Source organism: Podarcis gaigeae, assembly GCF_964106915.1.
Source record: "Podarcis gaigeae genome assembly, chromosome: 8".
NCBI lineage: Eukaryota > Metazoa > Chordata > Lepidosauria > Squamata > Lacertidae > Podarcis > Podarcis gaigeae.
In genome coordinates, this window is record NC_139684.1 from 6088084 (window position 1) to 6108530 (window position 20447).

Sequence of the window (20447 nt, forward strand, 5' to 3'; positions counted from 1 at the left end):
TCTGAATAGGGCTAAAGGATCTGTGCTGTTTCTCAACCACACTCTGCTCCCAGAAGCTCTGTAGCAGCTTTCCCCAACCTCCAGATTCCAAGACAGCAAGGATGATGAAGTTGTAGCAGTTCATCAACATCTGGAGGACAAGTGGAGGCTAATTTATGGGCCAGGATTTGTTTTTTGCCAGTGTTAACTGGCTTTTATCCATAATTTTATTTATACAAGTATTTCTACTTGCCCTTTTGCAAAACAGCAAGGTGGCTCCCTCTTGGAAAACAAGGACTGGCCCACTCTATGGCATTTTCTCATACTATCATCATATACTCCTGCCTTTCAAAGTTCTTCGGAAATGTCAGTTGGATCCAAAAGCTGTCATGTATCCTTAAAAGGGGGAAATGGCAGAAAACAAAACTAGCCCATTCTGTCCCTATAGATTCCCCTTTCCTCACCTTGATTTCATGGTTTGTTTGTTTTTTAAGGGAAAGATTTGTTATCATTTTGATAAGAGTGTCTCCAGGGTACTTTTTGGGCAGGAAGGTGGGAGATAAGCATCTCAACTCCATATATAGCCTCATTTGAATGTGTGTCACACCGGTCTGACAGGTCAGGACAACTTCGGCCACAAGATATTATTTTCCCTTTCTGCCTGCATGTCACCTGCCTTCCTTCGGAAAAGAACATTCACAGAATCATAGAACTGTGGAGTTGGAAGGGATCCAAAGTTTCATCTGGCCCAATCCCCTGCAATGCAGGAATCACAGCTAACTTAATCTAAGAAACTTCCTCCACTTCCATAAAATAACTGTGTACCATAAGCTTCCATCAATCAATAGCAAGAGCAACGGTAAAGAAAGTAGCAACAGCTCAACAAGAAGAAAAGCAAGGTGTGGATGCACACAAAAGGGAGTGCTGGCATTCGTGGCCACAGGGGTTCCTACCGGTGGTCTCCAGGTAATACTGGGTGATGCCCTTCCAGTGGTCCGTGAAGGCGGCCGGGAGGTCCACGCGTGGCTCCTCCTGCAAGGGGCGGGGGAGAAGAAAGCCGTTGTGAGGGGAAAGGCCCACACTGTTCCCTTCCTTGTATGCCTCCTCAGCAGTGCTGGATTTACATATAAGCTAAACAAGCTATAGCTTAGAAGCCCACTCTCTTGCCCCCCCATACTACTTCTTAATTGTATTTCAGCTCAACAATTACTTTGATAAAATACATATTTTGTTATGTGAAAAATTTAGATACCTATTAGGTCCATAAATTGCCATATAGCATATACAGTAGAACCTCAGCTTACGTTGCCCTCGGGTAACGCAAACTTTGGGTTGTGAAAGAGGCAAACTCAGAAGTATATTTCCGGGTTTCGCCGCTCGCGCATGCGCAGAAGCGCTCTATCATGCCACACGCATGCGCAGAAGCAGCACCTCCGGTTGCGGAAACCTCGGGATCTGACCGGAGCTCTGGAACGGATCCCGTCCACAACCGGAGGAACCACTGTATTCAACACAAAAAAACAGCGGCAATTTGTTGTTGACAAAGGACAGTTGGACATAGAAAGGGCCCCATTACCTTTGGTAGCTTAGGGCCTCATCTAACCTAAATCCGGTCCTGGTCCTCAGCCCAGCCTGAAAGGACAGGCAGAAGGGAACAAAGAGGGGAGCAGTTTTCTAAGGAATGAGCTCCATCCCTGACCCCACCTGCGTGGGTCGCCCGCCAGCCAGGTAGCCAGTGAGCCAACCAACATGGGCATGGCCAGGATTTTTGTTGGGGGGGGGGGGCAGAACCTCAGATTTGTATTAATGGGGGGGCTATGCCCATGCCAAACAATTAGGTAGCCAGGTAGCCAGCCAGGTAGCCTGACAGCCAGCTTCCTAGCCAGCCAATCAATTCGTTTGCCAGGTGGCCGGCCAGCTAGCCTGCCAGCCAGATAACCAATCAGGTAGCCAGTCAGCTCCCTGATCAGTTGATTGACCAGCCAGCCAGCCAGTCAGGGAGCCCAGCGGCCAGCCCGGCTCCGCTAGCCCAGCTCGGCTCCCTCGCCCCGCCGCTCACCGTCTCCACGGCCCGCTGCAGGAGGGCTCCCAGGCGGCCCAGGAGAGCCATGGCTTCTCCGCGGGAGGAGAGAGGAGGAGCCTCCCCGCCCAGGGCGCCGTCTGCGCCCTTTCTCCCCTCCGCCCGCCCGCCCGCCCGCGGCCGTTCCTTCCCAACCGAAGTGCGCCCTGATTGGTCCATCCGAGAGCGCCGGGGGGGGGAGGGCGGAAATGGGCGCGGCCTCCGCGGGACGTCATCGGGGCGCGACGGATTTGGCGCCGCGGGAGGCTGCGGCCTCTCTGGGAGCTGCGCTTGTCTTCTGTCTGGAGCGGCTGCCGCTACCCTTGAGGGCCGCCATGTCCTTGGCGCCGGTGCTGCGGGCTGGCAGGGCCCGCGCGGGACTCAGCTCGCTCAGGGTGGTGAGTAGGAAAGGGGGGGGGGGGGAAGGCTTCCCTTGTGGACCCGCCTTTTTCCCTCAGAGGAGCTCAAGGTGTCGCCCGCCCTTGGTTCTCCCTCTCCCACAACAACCCTGTGAGGTGGGCTAGGCTGAGAGGCGGTCTCTGGCCCCCCAAGGCCCCCACCCTGCGAGGTGGACGGGGAGGAAGGAAGGCGAGCAGGCCCACCTCGGGCTGGAATTGGGGCCGCATCGCTTTGGTCGACAGAAACCACTGCAGGAATTAATAATGAACTGAAAGCTGCCCCAGCCCCGCCCCCAATGTTCAATTTTCTTACCTTTTTAAAACAGCGCTTTGCAGATTGCTTGTTTACTTACTGTGTTTATATAGCGCCGCAAAGCGGTTTAGGTAAAGGTCATTTCCAGACGTAAGCTTACGTCTGGAGAGTTTACAGTAGATCACAAACATTGTCACCCAAGAGGCATTTTCTGAGGGGGTTTCGGTGTTGAGGGGTTTATGTTTTTCGTTTCAGGGAAGTAGTACTTTTAGCTAAGTGCAGATTTAGGGAATCACTTAATGAGCTTAAGACTCGCGGATAAACAGTTGCTTAAAAAACACACACACATACAATGGAGTTGTAGGTTTACATAGAAAAGTCATTAAGATGCCTCAGAGAAGGTTGCTAATATTGCAAAGAAACCCTTGCTCTTTAATAATTGTCCTTTTTTTAATATGATATGGAGAGGGGGCAAAGTAGCTGTCGGCTTTGTAACTGATGTGAAATGTGACACTGATCTCTTGCGTGACAGAAACTTGAGATTTCTAGTTGGTACCAATGGTATTGGTTTGAAATATTCATGTCCTGCTTTATCTTGAGACAAAATAAATAATGTTTGCTGTTGTCTGAAGACAGTTTGGGGCCTCTGCAGATTTCCTTTTCTCCTGCTGAGAAGACCCTGATCCTATGTAGCTCCTGTTGAACTTCAGCTAGTTCAGAACATATCAGAACTTCAACTATTGAAGAAGACAGATAAGACAGTAGATAGGGGAGAAGGTGGCCTTTAGGGTGTCCAGAATCTATAGAAAATTTTGCCTATTAAGTAGTTGCTGGCAATATTTCAGTCATTGTATGATTGTTTGAATCCATCTTAATTTGTGAATGTGACAATTGGTGACATGCTGGTATTAATGGTGGAATCTACAAATATAAAAACCATTTTGAAAATGCTTTTTTAAAAGCGTTTTTAGAAATACATTGAATTTTCCATAAGGCTCACCATTGCAATCTTGTGTCACATTGTATATCACACTGAAAACGTTTTGTTTGCAGCTGTATAGCTGAGTCCAATGAAAGGAAGCTCAGTTAAAATCGGGGAGGGTTCTGTTCATTGTAGGGAGCCAGTGTGATATTGTAGTTAGAGTATTGGACTAGGACCTGGGAGGCCAGGGATTAAATCCCCACTCAGCCTCGTAGTTCAGTGGGTGTGACCCTGGGCCTAACCTACCTCATAGGGTTGTTTTACGAATTAAATGAGAAGCAGCAGAGCCATGTATGACACCTTGAGCTCCTTGAGGAGAAAAGTTGGGATGTAATTGCAATTAATAAACAATAAATAAATAATAGTGTTCTGTAAATAAATAATAGTGCATTTCTGGTGAAACCAGTATAAAGCTATCTAATGACGTCCAATGTTTCTTTTTGAAAAAGTTCTGTCAGAGTTAGGTCAATACTGTAGTCCCCCCAAAAAACAACAACAACCATATACACTGTATGGTTTTGTTGCATATAATGTTAATATGGCAGAACATTAAATCCCAAATATAGTTAATTCAATCTGATTTTTCCCTTCTAGGCAAGGCTTCATGTGAGTTCCCGGTGCAGCCTACGGTATAACTGGCTGGCATATTTTTTGGGAGAGAGAACTACTCCAAGGTTGAATGAATACAGCAAAGTCTTCACGGTGGATGGCAATCTACGAAGTGGCAAGGGCAAGCTTGCGCAGCAAGTAGCAGAGAAGCTAGGCATGTACTTCTGTATTGCTGTTGGAACCCACACATACAGTGGTGCCTCGCAAGACGAAATTAATCCGTTCCGTGAGGCTCTTCGTATAGCGGTTTTTTCGTCTTGCGAAGCAAGCCCATTGACAGCTTAGCAGATTAGCGCTACAGCTGTCAAGCGGCTTCCAGCGATCAGCTGTTAAGCGGCTTATCAGCAGAACAGCTGATAAGCGGCTTAGCGGCTTAAGAAAAGGGCGAAAAAAGCGAAAAAAACCCGCGGGGGGATGCAAGATTTTTTTCGTCTTGCAAAGCAACCCCATAGGGGATTTCGTTTTGCGAAGCGCCTCCAAAACGGAAAACCCTTTCGTCTAGCGGGTTTTTCGTCTTGCGAGGCGTTCGTCTTGCGGGGCACCACTGTAATTTGTAACCTTTTGGGTAGTGGAATGCCCTCCTTGGGGGAGGCTCACCTAGTACCACTGTTACATATCTTTAGGTGGGAGACAAAAGCATTCCTCTTAAACTAGGTCTTTGGCTATTCAAGTGGAGGAGGGAGATATTTTTTTGCCCACCCACCCTGTTTCTATTTAATTTTTGTATCAGAGCTTTGGGTGTGAGTTTCTGTTGCTGTTTCTTTGGGAAGCAGTATAGACTATCTATGTATCAATGACAGCCCTCTTCATTCTGGTTGACTTTTGATGGCTCGCTCTGGGTTGGGGGGGTTCATTTCATATAGGCCTATTGCACAATTAACAAAACCGTGGCAAACAAGTTGCAAGTTATATTTTCTGCGTCAAATCTACATACGTTTGGAGACGAAGTGGAACTATTGCATCATTGCACTTATATTCCATCTTTTTCTCCAAGAACCTTAAGGTGCATAGTTCTTCCTCTCTTCATTTAACTCCCACAACAACCCTGTGAGGCAGTACCTGACCTACGTCACCTAGTGAGCTTCATGGCCATATGACTCCTGTTCTCCCAGGCCCTAGTCTGATACTCTAACCATTGTACGAGACTGCCTGTCTTTGTAAACAACAAACCATCTTTGTTTATAAATGTATGTCTATGTTTTGGCAAGTGCTGTCTCAGAAGAGATTTTCCCTAATATGTGATGGAGGAGGAGAAATGTCTTGTATGAGAAAGTACCTGTCAGTCCTATGGAATTTTGGTAGCTTATTTTAAGCATAATTAATAACTTGACGAATCTGTTGTTTATCAAAAACACTTTCTAAATTGACAAAAAAGATTTTTAATCAACTTCTAATAGCCTAGATAATGGGGTCTTAGTGTTATATTACACTTTGATCCATCCTGATCCCTCAGGACATAAGGTGTATAAAATAAATAAATAAATATACAGCAGTGGCCATCTGGAGAAGATGGGATTTGAGAAGACTATTTTAAAGACAGAGACCTCCAGTTCTCTTGCATTGGTTCACTTCTGAAAAGTGGGTTTGGAGTGGAACGTCGTTGAAGAGTGCTATGTAGATAATGTAAAGAAAGTCCTTGCATGTGTATAGAGACGCAATTGAGCTTGTATTCTGGAGTGGCTTAAGATGAACATCAATATCTAGCTTTCCCTTTCAAATCTTTGATTGCTCTTTCCAGGTATGCGATACTTTCCAGAAGCAGATATTCATTATGTGGACAGGGTCACAGGAGATAGAACAATATTGGATTCAAAATTCAGCGGTAATTGTAGCCTGGAGAAATTTTACAGCAGTCCTAAACACCCAGATGGAAACTCATATCGGCTTCAAGCCTGGTTATTCAGTAACCGCCTCCTACAGTATGCTGATGCCCTGGAACACCTGCTGACCACAGGTAATGTAGTTCCTTTTGTTCCTAAATAAACTTATTAATTTAAATTTGGATTCTGTTTAGAGAAAATGTGGCAAAATAAAAACATAACTGGGAATTCACAGAGCAGCGGCCAGCCATAGTTGGTTCTTCAGTCTTCTTCAACCTGGTGCCCTCCAGATGTTTTGGATTACAAGTTTCATTGGCTGCAGGCTTCCTGGACATTGCAGATACCAGGTTGATGAAGACTAGAATGTTTTGAGAAGCGGTACTTGTGCAATTGCAACTTGCATGATTGAAGACAGGATGGTTGAAATTTAGCAAATTAAATGCACACATGTTTTTTGGGGGGTGAAAAAGAGCTTTTAAACTTTCTACCTTCCTTCCTGGGCTAGGCTTTCTCAGTGTGCGGGCTTTGGAAGCCTGGGGACAGCCCTGTGAGATCTCATGAGAGCTTGGATGGCCCTGCAGAAGCACCCCAGAGCTAACACATTGAGCTGGCCTTGCCTGCTTAAAAGTTCTCTGCCTTGCTTGGTGGGCAAGCCCTGTTTGGTACACGTTTCCAGAAGAGTAAATAGGGTGGTTTGAGTACTCACATTTCTGCGAATATGTGCCACCCCCAGAACATAATTCCTGTAAAAGATCCAATTGTACTGTACTTCTTCAAAGGTATTTTGAACAAATATGATCTGGAGGGTTGAGTGGTTTGCCAAAGCAGAGCACTGCACTTCCTGCCAACTTTAAGATACAACTGCAGGTTCTTCCTGTGATTAGCAGACCTTGAACATGTGGGCTTTAGGATATGGTGGCAAGAAATTAATTATTGCATGCATAATGCTGCTTTGCAAACTGGGAGAAAATCATAATAAGAAGCAGCGTTGAGGAGCACAAGCTTTAAATAAAGGTTGCCTAAATAAAAAGCTAGCCTCGCTCTAAGCCCAAACTCCATAACTTGTATGAATAATATGTGGTGGTGTTTCTCATATTGAAGTTGTGATTCCTGTTTAACTTCAGGGCAAGGAGTAGTTCTGGAGCGCTCCCCCTACAGTGACTTTGTGTTCTTGGAGGCGATGTATAAGCAGGGCTACATCCACAAAAGGTGTAAGTTATCCTTTGAATTTTTTATTTATTTAAAAGATTTATAACCCAGCCATCATTGGTACTGCTTTGGATTATGGGGGGTGAACAAACAAGGCCTGAATCCTGTTGGAAGAAGGTAGGACTGGAACAGGGGAGCCCAACTCTAAGGTCTCTCTCTCCACTTTCCCCCCAGACCTGAAACTTACCTCCCTCTGCTCTGCCCATGACCACTGTGGTATTTGTGTGGGGGTGGGTGGGTTGTGATATAGCATCATCATGTAAGCAGAAGGAACTTACTGTTGGGTAGGAGTCTCTCCCAACCCTCCCTGGAGATGCAGGGAATTGATCTGGGACTTTTTACTTGCAAGGCAGACACACTGTGACCTCTGAGCTAGGCAATGAGGGAGCTCCTTAGCTTGTCCTTGTACAAAGAGTTGCTGTGTTCTTGGTGTGTGCTGATCTAACCACAGAGCTTCCTGGCTCTTGGGTAGGAGAATGAGGGAGCAGAGATAGTTGCAGCAGGAGGAAGGGGACTTGCTGGGTCATCTGTAAGCGTTTTTTAATTTTTTGACTCTCCAAAGGTGGTCTCACAGGCACAATGTGATACAGTGGTACATTTCAGTACGCATCTGCTACAGAGTGGTTTGAATAGCTGGTGTAAAACTTTCCATTTTCTCTGCCTGAAACAAGATTTGCCTTTAGCTGACGAAAGCATTCTCTTGCTGGCTTTCTTTCTAGGCGTGGAGCACTACGATACAATGAAGGATCTTAGTCTTTCTGATTTCTTGCCCCCTCACCTGACCATTTATATTGACGTACCTGTCTCAGAAGTAATGAAAAGGATTGAAGAGAGAGGCAAGGTATGCTTGGTTTGGGTGGGCGAATAATATTGTGTTCAATAAGTCTGCAACTTATACACATTTAACTTGTGTACATTCAGCTTTATCACCTTGGCAAAATAACAAATAAGGGAGGTGGGAAGCAAGAGAGTGTCCGGGGGGGGGGGAGACTTTGGCCATCCCACCGACCATTGAACCCAGTGTGTTTTGACTACATGCGATTTTGGCTTTAGGTGTGATCCCAGGGTTGTAACCCCCATGTGAGTTGCGGGCTTAGTGTATTAGTCTGACAAAGAGTGCTTCTTCTCCAGAAGTGTAGTGCCGGGATTGTTTTTCTACTGACAAATCACTTTAGGGTGTGGAAGACTGTCCTCATAGGTATATAGTACGTTTTAACTCTGCGAGTCGGCTTGCTTCCTTATTTATATAAAGCATTTTTGCCAACCTCTTGAGCTGAAAAGGTTTGCAGAGTGTTTTACAGAAGTTCATGCCCCAGGGGCTTATAATTAAAACATACAAGGCAAAAGGAAAAGGGGATGAGGAGGGAAGAGGAAAACAAGCAAACTCAGACACTGGTTGTTAAAGCTGCATGGTTTATTCCTACAATGGCTAGGTGGAATGGGAACATTTCAGGGTGGGGGAGAGGAGCTGATCTCAGCTGAGTGGAAGGAATGAGTGGTTCCACTTCCATCTCCTTCTGCTCTAGCAGAGTGTGGAGAACCATATACAGTGGTGCCCCGCAAGACGAATGCCTCGCAAGACGAAAAACCCGCTAGACGAAAGGGTTTTCCGTTTTTCGATGCGCTTCGCAAGACAAATTTCCCTATGGGCTTGCTTCGCAAGACGGAAACGTCTTGCGATTTTTTTTCCCGCTCCCCCCCCTTTTTCTAAGCCGCTAATAGCGCTAAGCCACTAATAGGGTTGCTTCGCAAGACAAAAAAACTGCTAGATGAAGAGACTCGCGGAACGGATTATTTTTGTCTTGCGAGGCACCACTGTATGCCACTTTGAGTGCCTTGGAGGAAACGGGGTAGGAAAGCAATCACTCAAGTAAGTAAGTAAGTTACAAAAATGTCTTGTGGTGTGACTTTTTGTCCCTCCCCTACTGGTATTACTAAAGGGCAAGAGGGAAATACCTTCCTGGACAAGTGCGTCTTCTGACTTTGATCAGCGCTGCGTTGGTACAAATAATTCTGAAGCCTCTCTGGAAATTCTAGATGTTATAATAAAGGTGATAGTTAAACGACTTTAGCTGGTCAAATGAATACAGCAGTAGTAGCTTCAGTCACATTGAGTTTGAATGTGTGATTTTTATTTTATTTTAAAGCCGTATGAAAAGAAAGTATCACCTGCGTATCTTCAGAGCATTGAAGATGGCTACAAGAAATCTTTCCTGCCTCAGATAAGGTTAGCATGTGTTAACACGAAACAAGCACCGTTTAGTAAAACTGCTTGTACATCAGCAGCTTTGTGTCATGCTGTTTGTATTCTGGTTTATAATGTACGATAGGCCTTAGAAATTACAGTGCAAATCTTAGCTTTGCTCTCTGTCAAAGGACTGAAATAAAAGAACTGGACAGTGCTTCCCTCTTGGGTGTTTCCATTCATAGGCTGATCTGTCTTAACCCTCTTGGCTCTTCTTTCTCTGCCTTGTGCCACCCTTTCCAGGTTCACATCTGGCTGTACTCTTTTTGCCCCATTTCAAGTTGCTTCTGGACTTCTACTCCCACATCTTCAGGTGTGGCCTGTCCTGGTTGGTTCTTCATCTTCACACTGCATTTGTTTTTGCCCCCTTCTTGTCCTGTCCAAAATCTTCGTTAATTTTGCTTTCCAAACAACTCAATTTACGCATTCTTTTCTGGGACGTGGCTGGCACTGTGGGTTAAACCACGGAGCCTAGGACTTTCCAATCAGAAGGTCGGCAGTTCAAATCCCCGCAACGGGGTGAGCTCCCGTTGCTCGGTCCCTGCTCCTGCCAACCTAGCAGTTCGAAAGGACGTCAAAGTGCAAGTAGATAAATAGGTACCGGTCCAGCGGGAAGGTAAACGGCATTTCCGTGCGCTGCTCTGGTTCAACAGAAGCGGCTTAGTCATACTGGCCACATGACCCGGAAGCTCCCTCAGCCAATAAAGCGAGATGAGCGCTGCAACCCCAGAGTCGGCCATGACTGGACCTAATGGTCAGGGGGTCCCTTTACCTTTACTTCTGCCACATTATTTCAGACACTTCCAGTTTACAGTATATAAATTACCTTTGAAGAGATTAACTTAATTACTTCTTTTTTAAAAATTCTGTTTTGCTGCACCTCTCTGGTTTCTGCTCTGGATCCTCTTAACTCCTTTACTTGCTTAACTTAATCCATTTCAATATGGGATTTCTTACTTTTAACTAATATTTTGTTTCTTGTATGTTTTTAGGCTATCGTTCTGCAAGTTGGAATTTATTTAATAAAACAATTTATATCTCACCTTTCTGTGCTATTGAAAACACTCAAGGCATATTTAGTTCTTCTTGATTCCTGCATTGCAGAGGGTTGGACTAGATGAACCCTGGGTCCCTTCCAACTCTACAATTCTATTTACAATACAATTGTATTTAAAAATGGGGTATCATAGTTTTTAGGGGGCTAACCAGGTTGGGATAGCTGGGTAGCAGGCTTGTTGGGTTTTGAATGTCTTATGTAGATTTTTCAATTTCGTTGTTCTGTATGGGACAATGACAATAAAGATTATTGTATTGTATCGTATGATTTTGTAGCTTTCCCCTTCCGTATTTATTTATTTATTTATTTATTTATTTATTTACTAATTATAAAAATGTTTATGTACCGCTACGTCATAAAAAAATATCGCAGCAGTTAAAAATAAAGCCATACAATAAAAGTCATAAAGAAGTTACAAAGAGATATCAGTTAACCATTGTGGAGGATTGTGTTGTTAATTCCCTGCACAGGCATGGCAGAATGGAAAAGTTTTCAACAGGCATTTAAAAGTTGGCACAGAAGGTGCTTGCTGAATCTCAAGTGGCAGGGCATTCCACAGGACTGGGCCAATGACACTAAAGGCTCAGCTTGTTGTCAAACGAACCTCACCAAAATCTGCGATTACAGCTGTGTCTCTCTGCCGCTGCCGCCCTCCACCCCACCTTCTCCCAAGCATGTTGTCGTTGAAAGGTGGTTGTGTTACCCCAGATATGTCCTGCTGCCCCTCCAGAATCCATTCTCATCTCTCCTGCAGCTCTGGGATATGGCACATTCTGTAGCAACTCCATGACATACATGCAGTATGTGATTTGGGGGTTGCCTCTTGTTTCCCAAGACCATATAACACTGGTCCTGAAAGATCTTCATTGGCTCCCAGTATGTTTCTGAGCACAATTCAAAGTATTGGTGCTGACCTCTAAAGCCCTAAACAGCCTTGGTCCTATATACCTGAAGGAGTGTCTCCACCCCCATCATCCAGCTGAGATCCAGCGCCGAGGGCCTTCTGGTGGTTCCCTCGCTGCGAGAAGTGAGGTTACAGGGAACCAGGCAGAGGCCCTTCTCAGCAGTGGTGCCTGCCCTGTGGAACGCCCTCCCAGCAGATGTCAAGGCAATAAACAACTATCTGACTTTTTGAAGACATCTGAAGGCAGTCCTGTTTAGGGAAGTTTTTAATGTCTGATGCTGTATTGTTTTTAATATGCAGTTGGGAGCCGCCCAGAGTGGCTGGGGAAACCCAGCCAAATGGGTGGGGTATAAATAAAATAATTATTACAATTACTATTATTATTTTCCTCCATATCAAATAAAGTGATTCAATGTTACCTTGTTTCCTTCTAGTGAGACTTCTGAGGTCTTGCAGTATACCACAAGCGAGGCTGAACACGTGGAAAAAGTAAGTTGCCATGAGCTGTCTGTCTCTTTGTGTGACCTCTTTTGCAGGATCCCTTCCATTGCTCTCATGGGGGTGGAAACAGTTTGTGTGTTTACTGTCCATCTTTCCAGCTTTGCTTTGTCAGGTTCAGGAAGGATGAAAAAAAGTGGGCATGTTCAGAGAAGTGCAACTAGACTAGCAGAGCATGTTGTTTCCAACACCCCCTGACTGCTCGTTCTAGCCAGTGCAGGTGTGTATTTGTGATATTTCTCCTTTATTCCATTGTATTTCCTCCCTCTTGGCTTCTGTGGAAGTGGGAGTGAACTAACTGCATCATCTGGAAGCTGACAGGTCTTTGTGCAGCAAGCCTTTCAAGTAGGGAATTTCCCAGTCTGCATCTATATCAGAATTGGTTTTGAGATGTGTTTATTGTTTTATCGATCTGTCAGGGATTCTTTAGCTGTGATACCTGCATTACAGGGGGTTGGATTAGATGACCCTTGGGGTTCCTTCCAGCTCTGCAGTTCTATGGTTTTAAGAAAAGCGATGTGGCTGTCCCTGGGGCAAGGGTTGCATTAAGCTTACAAAAGGCCTTGGATTCTTGGTGTGTTTTATCACACATGCACCTTCACCTCTTGAGAGCAAGTGGTGTAGTGGTTAAGAGCGGTGGACTCGTAATCTGGTGAACCGGGTTCGCTTCCCTGCTCCTCCACATGCAGCTGCTGGGTGACCTTGGGCTAGTCACACTTCTCTGAAGTCTCTCAGCCCCACTCACCTCACAGAGTGTTTGTTGTGGGGGAGGAAGGGAAAAGGAGATTGTTAGCCACTTTGAGACTCCTTCAGGTAGTGAGAAAGCGGGATATCAAATCCAAACTCTTCTTCTCTTCTTCTCCTGGAGTATTGGGGGAGCTGCGGGAAGTAGGTGGCAAGAATTTGTCCCTTCAACTTCCAGTGAGGTTCAGAGGAGAGTGTCGTTTCCCCTGCAAGTGATTGAAGGGAGGGCTCATGGCAGAATGGAAGAACATCGCTTTTGCATTCAGAAGTTGTCAGATGGCTTCCTTGGTGATACTGCAGTGGTGTCTATGCTATGAAGTTATTAATATTGTGATTTATTATTTTTCTGTGCATGTGATGCTGAACTGTTAGCCACTTTGTGTTCCCCCTGGGAAGGTAGGCAAATCACAGTATGATCGTGTCTTGTGGTGGGAGCATTACATTCCAGGGATGGCACATAGATGCAAAAACGTGTATATGTGAACCACTTCCTTGGAACTGCCCCCTACACAGACCATCCTTACCTTCCAAGCAAGGCAGAGATTTGATTGTACTGTAAACCAAAATATGGGGGGGGGGGGTGAGTTACAGGATATTGGCTTGCTGGGAACAGGAATTGCTCAGTCTCTCATTTCCTTTCTAATCACCTTGCCTGAACTCTGCACTTAATGGAGTTCCTTGTTGCAGATTTTAGACCAGGCATCCCCAACCTTCAGCCCTCCAGATGTTTTGGACTACAATTCCCATCATCCCTGACCGCTGGTCCTGCTAGCTAGGGATCATGGGGGTTGTAGGCCAAAACATCTGGAGGGCCAAAGGTTGGGGGTGCCTGTTTTAGACTTCCCACCGCATTTCATTCCAGTTCGTTCTCCAGGTTAAGCTGATTTTAAAAACCCATTTAACTCGTACTTTAACGTCTGTGGTGCAGCATATACCCCTTGGTCATCTTGGCCTTGCAGCCTTGTGTTGGCAAAGAAGCTCGGATGTCCTTGTGGAGAGCTGGCTGGTTGCATTGATGCTAATCCTTTTCTCTTGGCAGGTAATAGAAGATATTGAGTACCTGAAGTTCAACAAGGGACCTTGGCCTGAACAGGACGACGTCTCTTTTCATCACTTGAGGGTTCTGTAAGGATGGACTTTCTAACTAGTCTCCTTTCATGTTGCATCTCTTTCTACAAAAGCATCTCAGAGCCGCCTCCTGCTGCGGAGTGTGGCACAGCTTTAATGTTTCAGAACTGAATACATACAGCAGTGTTTCCTATATATTGGATTATCTTTTTTCCCAATGCAAAATTACAACAAAAATTACAAACAAAAAAATCCAAAAGAAGAAGAAAAAAACACAAAACAAAACCACACCCACAAAGAAAACCATGCCATCATAATAATCTTTATGTACATATTGACTTCCTTCCTCTGTTTTGAGACCTCAAAATTTTTAATCTTTCTGAATTGTTGTGTCTAATGTAAATTACCCCTATCTTTACACCTTTCGCACCGTTTTTCAGTTTCTTTAACCCTGCAAAGCTTCATTCGTTACATACCGATATACTTACTCCAGAACAATGTTTTTTCTTATATTCTTTAACACAGTCCCGTTCTTTTGCTAATTTTTGATCTGATTGTCCCCTTAAGAATGCTGTGAATCTTGCCAAATTTATATATTCACAAAGTTTAATTTGCCATTCTTTTATTGACGGGATTTCCCCCCCTTTCCAGTTTTTTGCTATGAGCATTCTGGCAGCTGTTGTCGCATAGAGGAGTACTTTCCTTTGATTGCCATGAATTTCGTTTGCAATTATACCTAAAAGGAATGCCTCTGGTTTTTTACTAAAAGATATCTTAAACATCTTTTTGATTTCTTCATAGATTTCATTCCAGAATTGTTTAATAGGTCGGCATTCCCACCACATGTTAAACATTGTTCCTATTTCCTTCTTGCATCTCCAACAGGTATTTGATTTATAAATTTTTGCCAATTGGATTATCAAGGCATACTCTTGATATATTTTTATTTTTTTATCTAGGATTGAAGTTGGAGGTGCTTCACAGTGGGGATTGCCTTCCCCTCAGGGGGATGCTAACCCTGGTTTTTTATGCCCTCTGATTAGCAGCCAAGAGCAATGACATACAGAGGTGCAGTGGGCTCTCCTATGGACAGTACAGCTGCATTTCTGTGCCCGAGTTAATGGGACATTCATTTGCTAGGTAGAGATGCCCACCCTGTGCAGAGGCAAAGCAGAGTAGAGACTCATGCAGAGAGGCAGCAAGCACCTTTTGAAGCTGGTACAGTGGTGCCTCGCAAGACGAAATTAATTCGTTCCGCAAGACTTTTCGTCTTGCAAGTTTTTCGTCTTGCGAAGCACGGTTTCCCATAGGAATGCATTGAAAATCAATCAATGCGTTCCTATGGAAACCGCCTTCAGACCAGGTCCGGGGACAGTCTGTCCCCTGACCTCTTCTGAAGGCTGGCGGGGGGGGGGGGCGAAAGTCTTTGCTTCCCCCCCCCCGCCTGCCTTCCCGGGACAGCGGAGACTTCTCCGCTGTCCGGGGCGATCTTAAAATGCTGGCGGGTGGCAGCGCTGCCGCCCGCCAGCATTTTAAAATCGCCCTGGGACAGCGGAGGAATTCTCCGCTGTCCCGGGGCGATTTAAAAGCGCCCGGGAAGGCAGGCAGGGGGGACAAAGACTTTTGCCCCCCCGCCAGCCTTCAGAAGAGGTCCTGCTTAAGAGCGCCCCTCACGCGGGGCAGCAGGCTGCTATCCGCAGCCTAGGCGGGAACTCTTCTGAAGGCTGGCGGGGGAGAAGGGCTTTTCTTCCCACCCCCAGCCTTCAGAACAGCCTTCTGAATGTTGGCGGTGGGGAGGAAAACCTTCCTCCCACCGCAAGTCTTCAAGACAGGTCCGGGAACAGAGGAGAAGCGCTGCGCACCTTCCCCTCTGTTCCCGGACCTGTCCTGAAGGCTTGCGGTGGGAGGAGGGCTTTCCTCCCCACCGCCAACATTCAGAATGCTGTTCTGAATGTTTGCGGTGGGGAGGAAAAATCCTCCTCCCACCGCAAGCCCCGGGAACAGAGGAGAAGCCCTTCGCGCCTTGTCCTCTGATCCCGGACCTCCCACTGCAAGCCTTAGGACAGGTCCGGGAACAGAGGAGAAGGCGCGCTGCGCTTCCCCGCTGTCCCCGGAGATTTCCCTATGGGCTTTCGTCTTGCGAAGCAAGCCCACAGGGAAATTCGTCTTGCGAAGCCGCTAAAAATCGGAAAACCCTTTCGTCTTGCGGGTTTTTCATTTAGCGAGGCATTCGTCTTGCGGGGCACCACTGTACTTAATTCAAGCCAAGGAAGGAGAAAAGCTGCCTCTCTATCCCCCTCTGTGGAACTCCGGCCTGCTTTTGGGTGGGTGGGTGGTAAACTCTGATGTTGATAGATTGAAAGGAGCACCTGTCATTTTTTTCTTGTCCCCCCCCCCCCCAAGTGTGAATCACAAAAGCTGCTGCCAGTGTTAACTGGCTTTTATCCATAATTTTATTTATACAATATTTCTACTTGCTCTTTCGCAAGACAGCAAGGTGGCTCCCTCTTGGAAAACAAGGACTGGCCCACTCTATGGCATTTTCTCATACTATCATCATATACTCCTGCCTTTCAAAGTTCTTCGGAAATGTCAGCTGGATCCAAAGGTGTCATGTATCCTTAAAAGGGGGAAATGGCAGAAAACAAAACTAGCCAATTCTGTCCCTATAGATTCCCCTTTCCTCACCTTGATTTCATGGTTTGTTTGTTTTTTAAGGGAAAGATTTGTTATCATTTTGATAAGAGTGTCTCCAGGGTACTTTTTGGGCAGGAAGGTGGGAGATAAGCATCTCAACTCCATATATAGCCTCATTTGAATGTGTGCCACACCTGTCTGACAGGTCAGGACAACTTGGGCCACAAAGATATTATTTCCCCTTTCAGGCTGCATGTCACCTGCCTTCCTTCGGAAAAGAACATTCACAGAATCATAGAACTGTGGAGTTGGAAGGGATCCAAAGTTTCATCTGGCCCAATCCCCTGCAATGCAGGAATCACAGCTAACTTAGGAGCACCTGTCGTTTTTTGCTTCCCCCCCCCCCCCCAGTGTGAATCACAAAAGCTGCTGCCTTTTCAGTAAGCATAACCAAGTTGCTGTTGTTATTTTTTGCATGTTAGGGCACAGGACAAGTACAGTGTGATCCTTCCTACAACTCTCCCTTTCTACATACCTGAAATCACAGTGGGAGGCCTCGATGCTGACAAAGCGTTTCATGAATACAAGGAGGTGAGAGGAGAACATTCAGTGGTGGTACAGTAAAATGTAATTTTGGAAGGTGGCAGAAGAGGAACTCCCAAGAGACATCCTGCATATTTAAGGTTTAAGGTCCAGCACGCTGGTACTTTTTGATGGTGATGGGCTGTGAACCTTCATCTTGTCAATGTTCTTTTGGTTGCATGGTCAGATACTTCAGGTGCTTGTATATACCACCCGTCTTTTCACTTTAGCAATTTTTAAAATGAGGTTATTTGATCCTCAAACAGCTCACCTTTTAGATCTGAAGTCTGAGAGAGGTGGTATTTTGTACACAAAAAAAATGTAAAAGTAGAAAAGTGGTATAATACCGGCAAAAACAGAGTGGCTTGCCAAATTATTGGAGTATTACAATATATCCAAAGCAATGGGAGAAATCAGAAGGATCTCAAAAGAGAAGATAGACAGGGACTGGAAGGTGTTTAAAGGATATTTGCAAAATCATATTGAAAAATCAGAACTCCTGTTAGAATAAACAAGTTCCGTTATAAATACTGGAATACTAAATAAGATGGATAACAATGTGTAACAGAAAAAGAAGTAGAAAGTTGGTTTAGAAGTGTGTGAAAGAAAGTAATAGAAGTGGAAAGAAATTGCAATTGAGTAGATTGGAGGTCTAACACAAGGGTGGGGTGAGGGGTGGTGGTGGGAAAAGTATGTGTGGGATTGAGTATGGGTATGTATGGATATTTTTAAGGATTATATAAAATGTATGTTTGTATATTTGTAATATGTATTAATGTTGAATTATTTTAATAGAATAAATGTAAAAATTACTTTTTAAAAATGTACACTATTATAAAAAAAATAACTTGTGCCCAACCCCCCCCCCCCCCCAAGAATTCTGAAACTTGCAGTTTTCTTAAAAAAGAATTCTCTGGAGATCTGCAGCTGCAGTTCTTCATACAGCACTTAAACTTTGGCTCTCCCGCAGGGGGCAGTGATGGCCACCAACTTAGATGGTTTTAAAAGAGGATTAGAGAATTTCCTGAAGGAGAGGGCTGTTGATGGCTTACTAGCTATTCTCCGCCTCCACAGAGACAACAGTGCTTCTGAATGCCAGCTGCTGGAAACCACAGGAGGAGAGAGGGCTTTCATTCTCTGATCCTGCTTGCAGGCTTCCCATAGAGGGATCTGGCTGGCCACTGTGAAAACAGGAAACTGGACTAGATGGGCCATTGGCTTGATCCAGTAGCCAGGCTCTTCTAATGTTCTTATGAGAGAACCAGAGAGGAGAGGGAATGGCTATCAGTCCATTATAATTTTGCGGGGTCAGTGTTTTCCACAGCCTGCTAAAAAAACCTTACGTTGGAAAACTGTGTCCAGTTCTGGTTGCCACCTCCCAGAGGGCGCAGAAACGGCAACCAAAATATCATGAGGCTGAAACTGCTCCCTATGAAGGATGGCTACCACCTCATGTCCACGTGGTCAGGCTTTTTTCAAGGAGAAAGGAACATTTTATTATGACAACACACTTAAGAAGTTTGTGTGTGTGTGTGTGTGTGTGTGTGTGTAAGTAAGTGTGTGTGTGATGAGAACACGGCAAGAGGTGTATAAAACCATGCATAGTATAGAGAAAGTGGAATGAGAGCAGCTTTCTCTGCCTCTCATATAATGCTAGAACCTAATGGGGTCACAAGGGATGCGGGTGGCGCTGTGGGTTAAACCCCAGAGCCTAAGACTTGCCGATCAGAAGGTCGGCGGTTCAAATCCCCGTGACGGGGTGAGCTCCCATTGCTCGGTCCCTGCTCCTGCCCACCTAGCAGTTCGCAAGCGCATCAAAGTGCAAGTAGATAAATAGGTACCGCTCCGGTGGGAAGGTAAACGGCATTTCCGTGCACTGCTCTGGTTCACCAGAAGCGGCTTAGTCATGCTGGCCACATGACCCGGAAGCTGTACGCCGGCTCCCTCGGCCAGTAAAGCGAGATGAGCACCGCAACCCCAGAGTCGGCCGCTGCTGGACCTAAATGGTCAGGGGTCCCTTTACCTTAATGGGGTCATGCGGTGAAGCTAAACATTGGAGAAGCCGAAGGAAGGACTTTTTTATGCTGTGCTGCCACCGTGGAATTGGCTCTCATAAGATGTCGTGGCAGCCACCGCCTTTGAAAAGGGAATTGTTTATGGCTATGAGCCACAGCGACAATATTCTTCTCCCTGTTTTCCTGGAGTCGTTATGCCTCTGAATGTCACTTGTCGGGAATCTAAAGTTAGGGAGAAAACTGCTGTGGCACTCAGGTCTGCCTTCTCATAGCATCTGGCTAGCCACAGTGGGAACAGGATGCTTTGGCCTGATCCAGCAGGCCTGCTCTTATATTTTCAGGGGAGTGATGACAAGAGTGAAGCTGTGCCCTTATCCTCATGGATCTTCTGTGCTTTCTACTGCAGCTTCCTGGACGTAAATACGAACAAGGCTACAACGCTGAGGCTGGCGACAAATGGATCTGGCTGAAATAACGGGTTGGTGGAGCTCCTGTTATCCGCCTGCCTTTTGTGGGTGATGCCTGAAGCTGGACCGACACGACCAGGTCATTGTCGAATGACCTTGAAAAGAACGAAGTCTAAATCGCCTTCCATGCAAAGTAATTCTCAACTGAAACCCATTAGGAAAACTGATAAGTGATTGGCATGGCAGGTAGGCATGGCCCTGGGAATGTGGTCTTATCATCACAATGGTGGCTGGTCCAGGAGCGTGGCTGGATTTGGATGAAATAAAACCCTTTACTCGTGCTATTTTCTTAGTGAGCATTTTTCTTCGCACAGCACATAGTTAAAATATGGAACTCGCTCCCCTAGGAAGCAGTGTTGCCTGCCAACTTGGAAGGCTTTAAACGAGAATTAGACACATTCACAGAGCAGAGGGCTATCGATGGCAGCCAGCCACAATGGCTATGCTCTGCCTGCGTAGTCGGAGGCAGCAATGCTTCTGAATTCCAGCTGGTGGAAACCACAGTGGGGGGAAATGTGCAGTTACCTGAAGGCCCAGTCTGGCTCAGAGGAAGAATAATGTGCGCTCTCAGAGCCTGTTGTCTGTCGTCTTAGAAGTGGCTGGGCAGTGTCTCCCCCACCCTTTTTTTTAAGGAGGAATGTGCCAGGGAGGGCTTGAGTTCCCTCTATCCTCATCCAAACATGAAAGCAAACTCCAGAGCTCTTTCTCCTGCATTGGTTACTTCCAGACTGGAACGCTGCAATGCCCTCTGTGTGAGGCTTCCCTTGTGCTTGATTTGGAAGCTGTAGTTAGTGCAGAATGCCGCAGCACGATTGCTGACAGAGTGAGGCCTTGTCAGCATAGAACACCTTTGCTCAGAGATTTGCACTACTTGCAAGATCACCTTAGCACATAGACACCCACTCGATTGCTTCGATTGAC

At 45.8% G+C, this 20447-nt stretch overlaps 2 protein-coding genes across 3 annotated transcripts in view; one reads left to right on the top strand and one right to left on the bottom strand.

Annotated features, from left to right (window-relative positions):
• Positions 1-2229, bottom strand: part of FHIP2B (FHF complex subunit HOOK interacting protein 2B) — a 17456-nt gene extending 15227 nt beyond the window's left edge. The window contains exons 1-2 of one of the 2 annotated variants that reach the window (XM_083753240.1): positions 2039-2229; positions 933-1011 (exon numbers count right to left, since the gene is read on the bottom strand). In XM_083753240.1, the coding sequence (XP_083609366.1) occupies positions 933-1011; positions 2039-2218 (259 nt within the window). In that variant the 5' untranslated portion in view covers positions 2219-2229. The remainder of the gene's footprint in view (positions 1-932; positions 1012-2038) is intronic. The other variant, XM_083753239.1, reaches the window with a different exon arrangement.
• On the top strand, positions 2211-19810 carry NDUFA10 (NADH:ubiquinone oxidoreductase subunit A10). The gene is made up of 10 exons (XM_083753340.1): positions 2211-2436; positions 4266-4434; positions 6019-6234; positions 7225-7311; positions 8029-8150; positions 9457-9536; positions 11950-12004; positions 13797-13882; positions 16945-17053; positions 19466-19810. Exons 1-10 carry the CDS (start codon positions 2248-2250, stop codon positions 19532-19534), a joined length of 1182 nt encoding a protein of 393 aa, XP_083609466.1. The 5' UTR covers positions 2211-2247; the 3' UTR covers positions 19535-19810.
• Positions 19811-20447: the final 637 nt, after the last annotated feature.

Coding starts and splice junctions, on each gene's coding strand:
- NDUFA10 (XM_083753340.1), top strand. CDS start 2,248: ATGGGCGCGGCCTCCGCGGGACGTCATCGGGGCGCGACGGATTTGGCG. Junction 7,312..8,028: donor GGGCTACATCCACAAAAGGT/GTAAGTTATCCT, acceptor CTTTCTTTCTAG/GCGTGGAGCACTACGATACA. Junction 13,883..16,944: donor TTTCATCACTTGAGGGTTCT/GTAAGGATGGAC, acceptor TTTGCATGTTAG/GGCACAGGACAAGTACAGTG.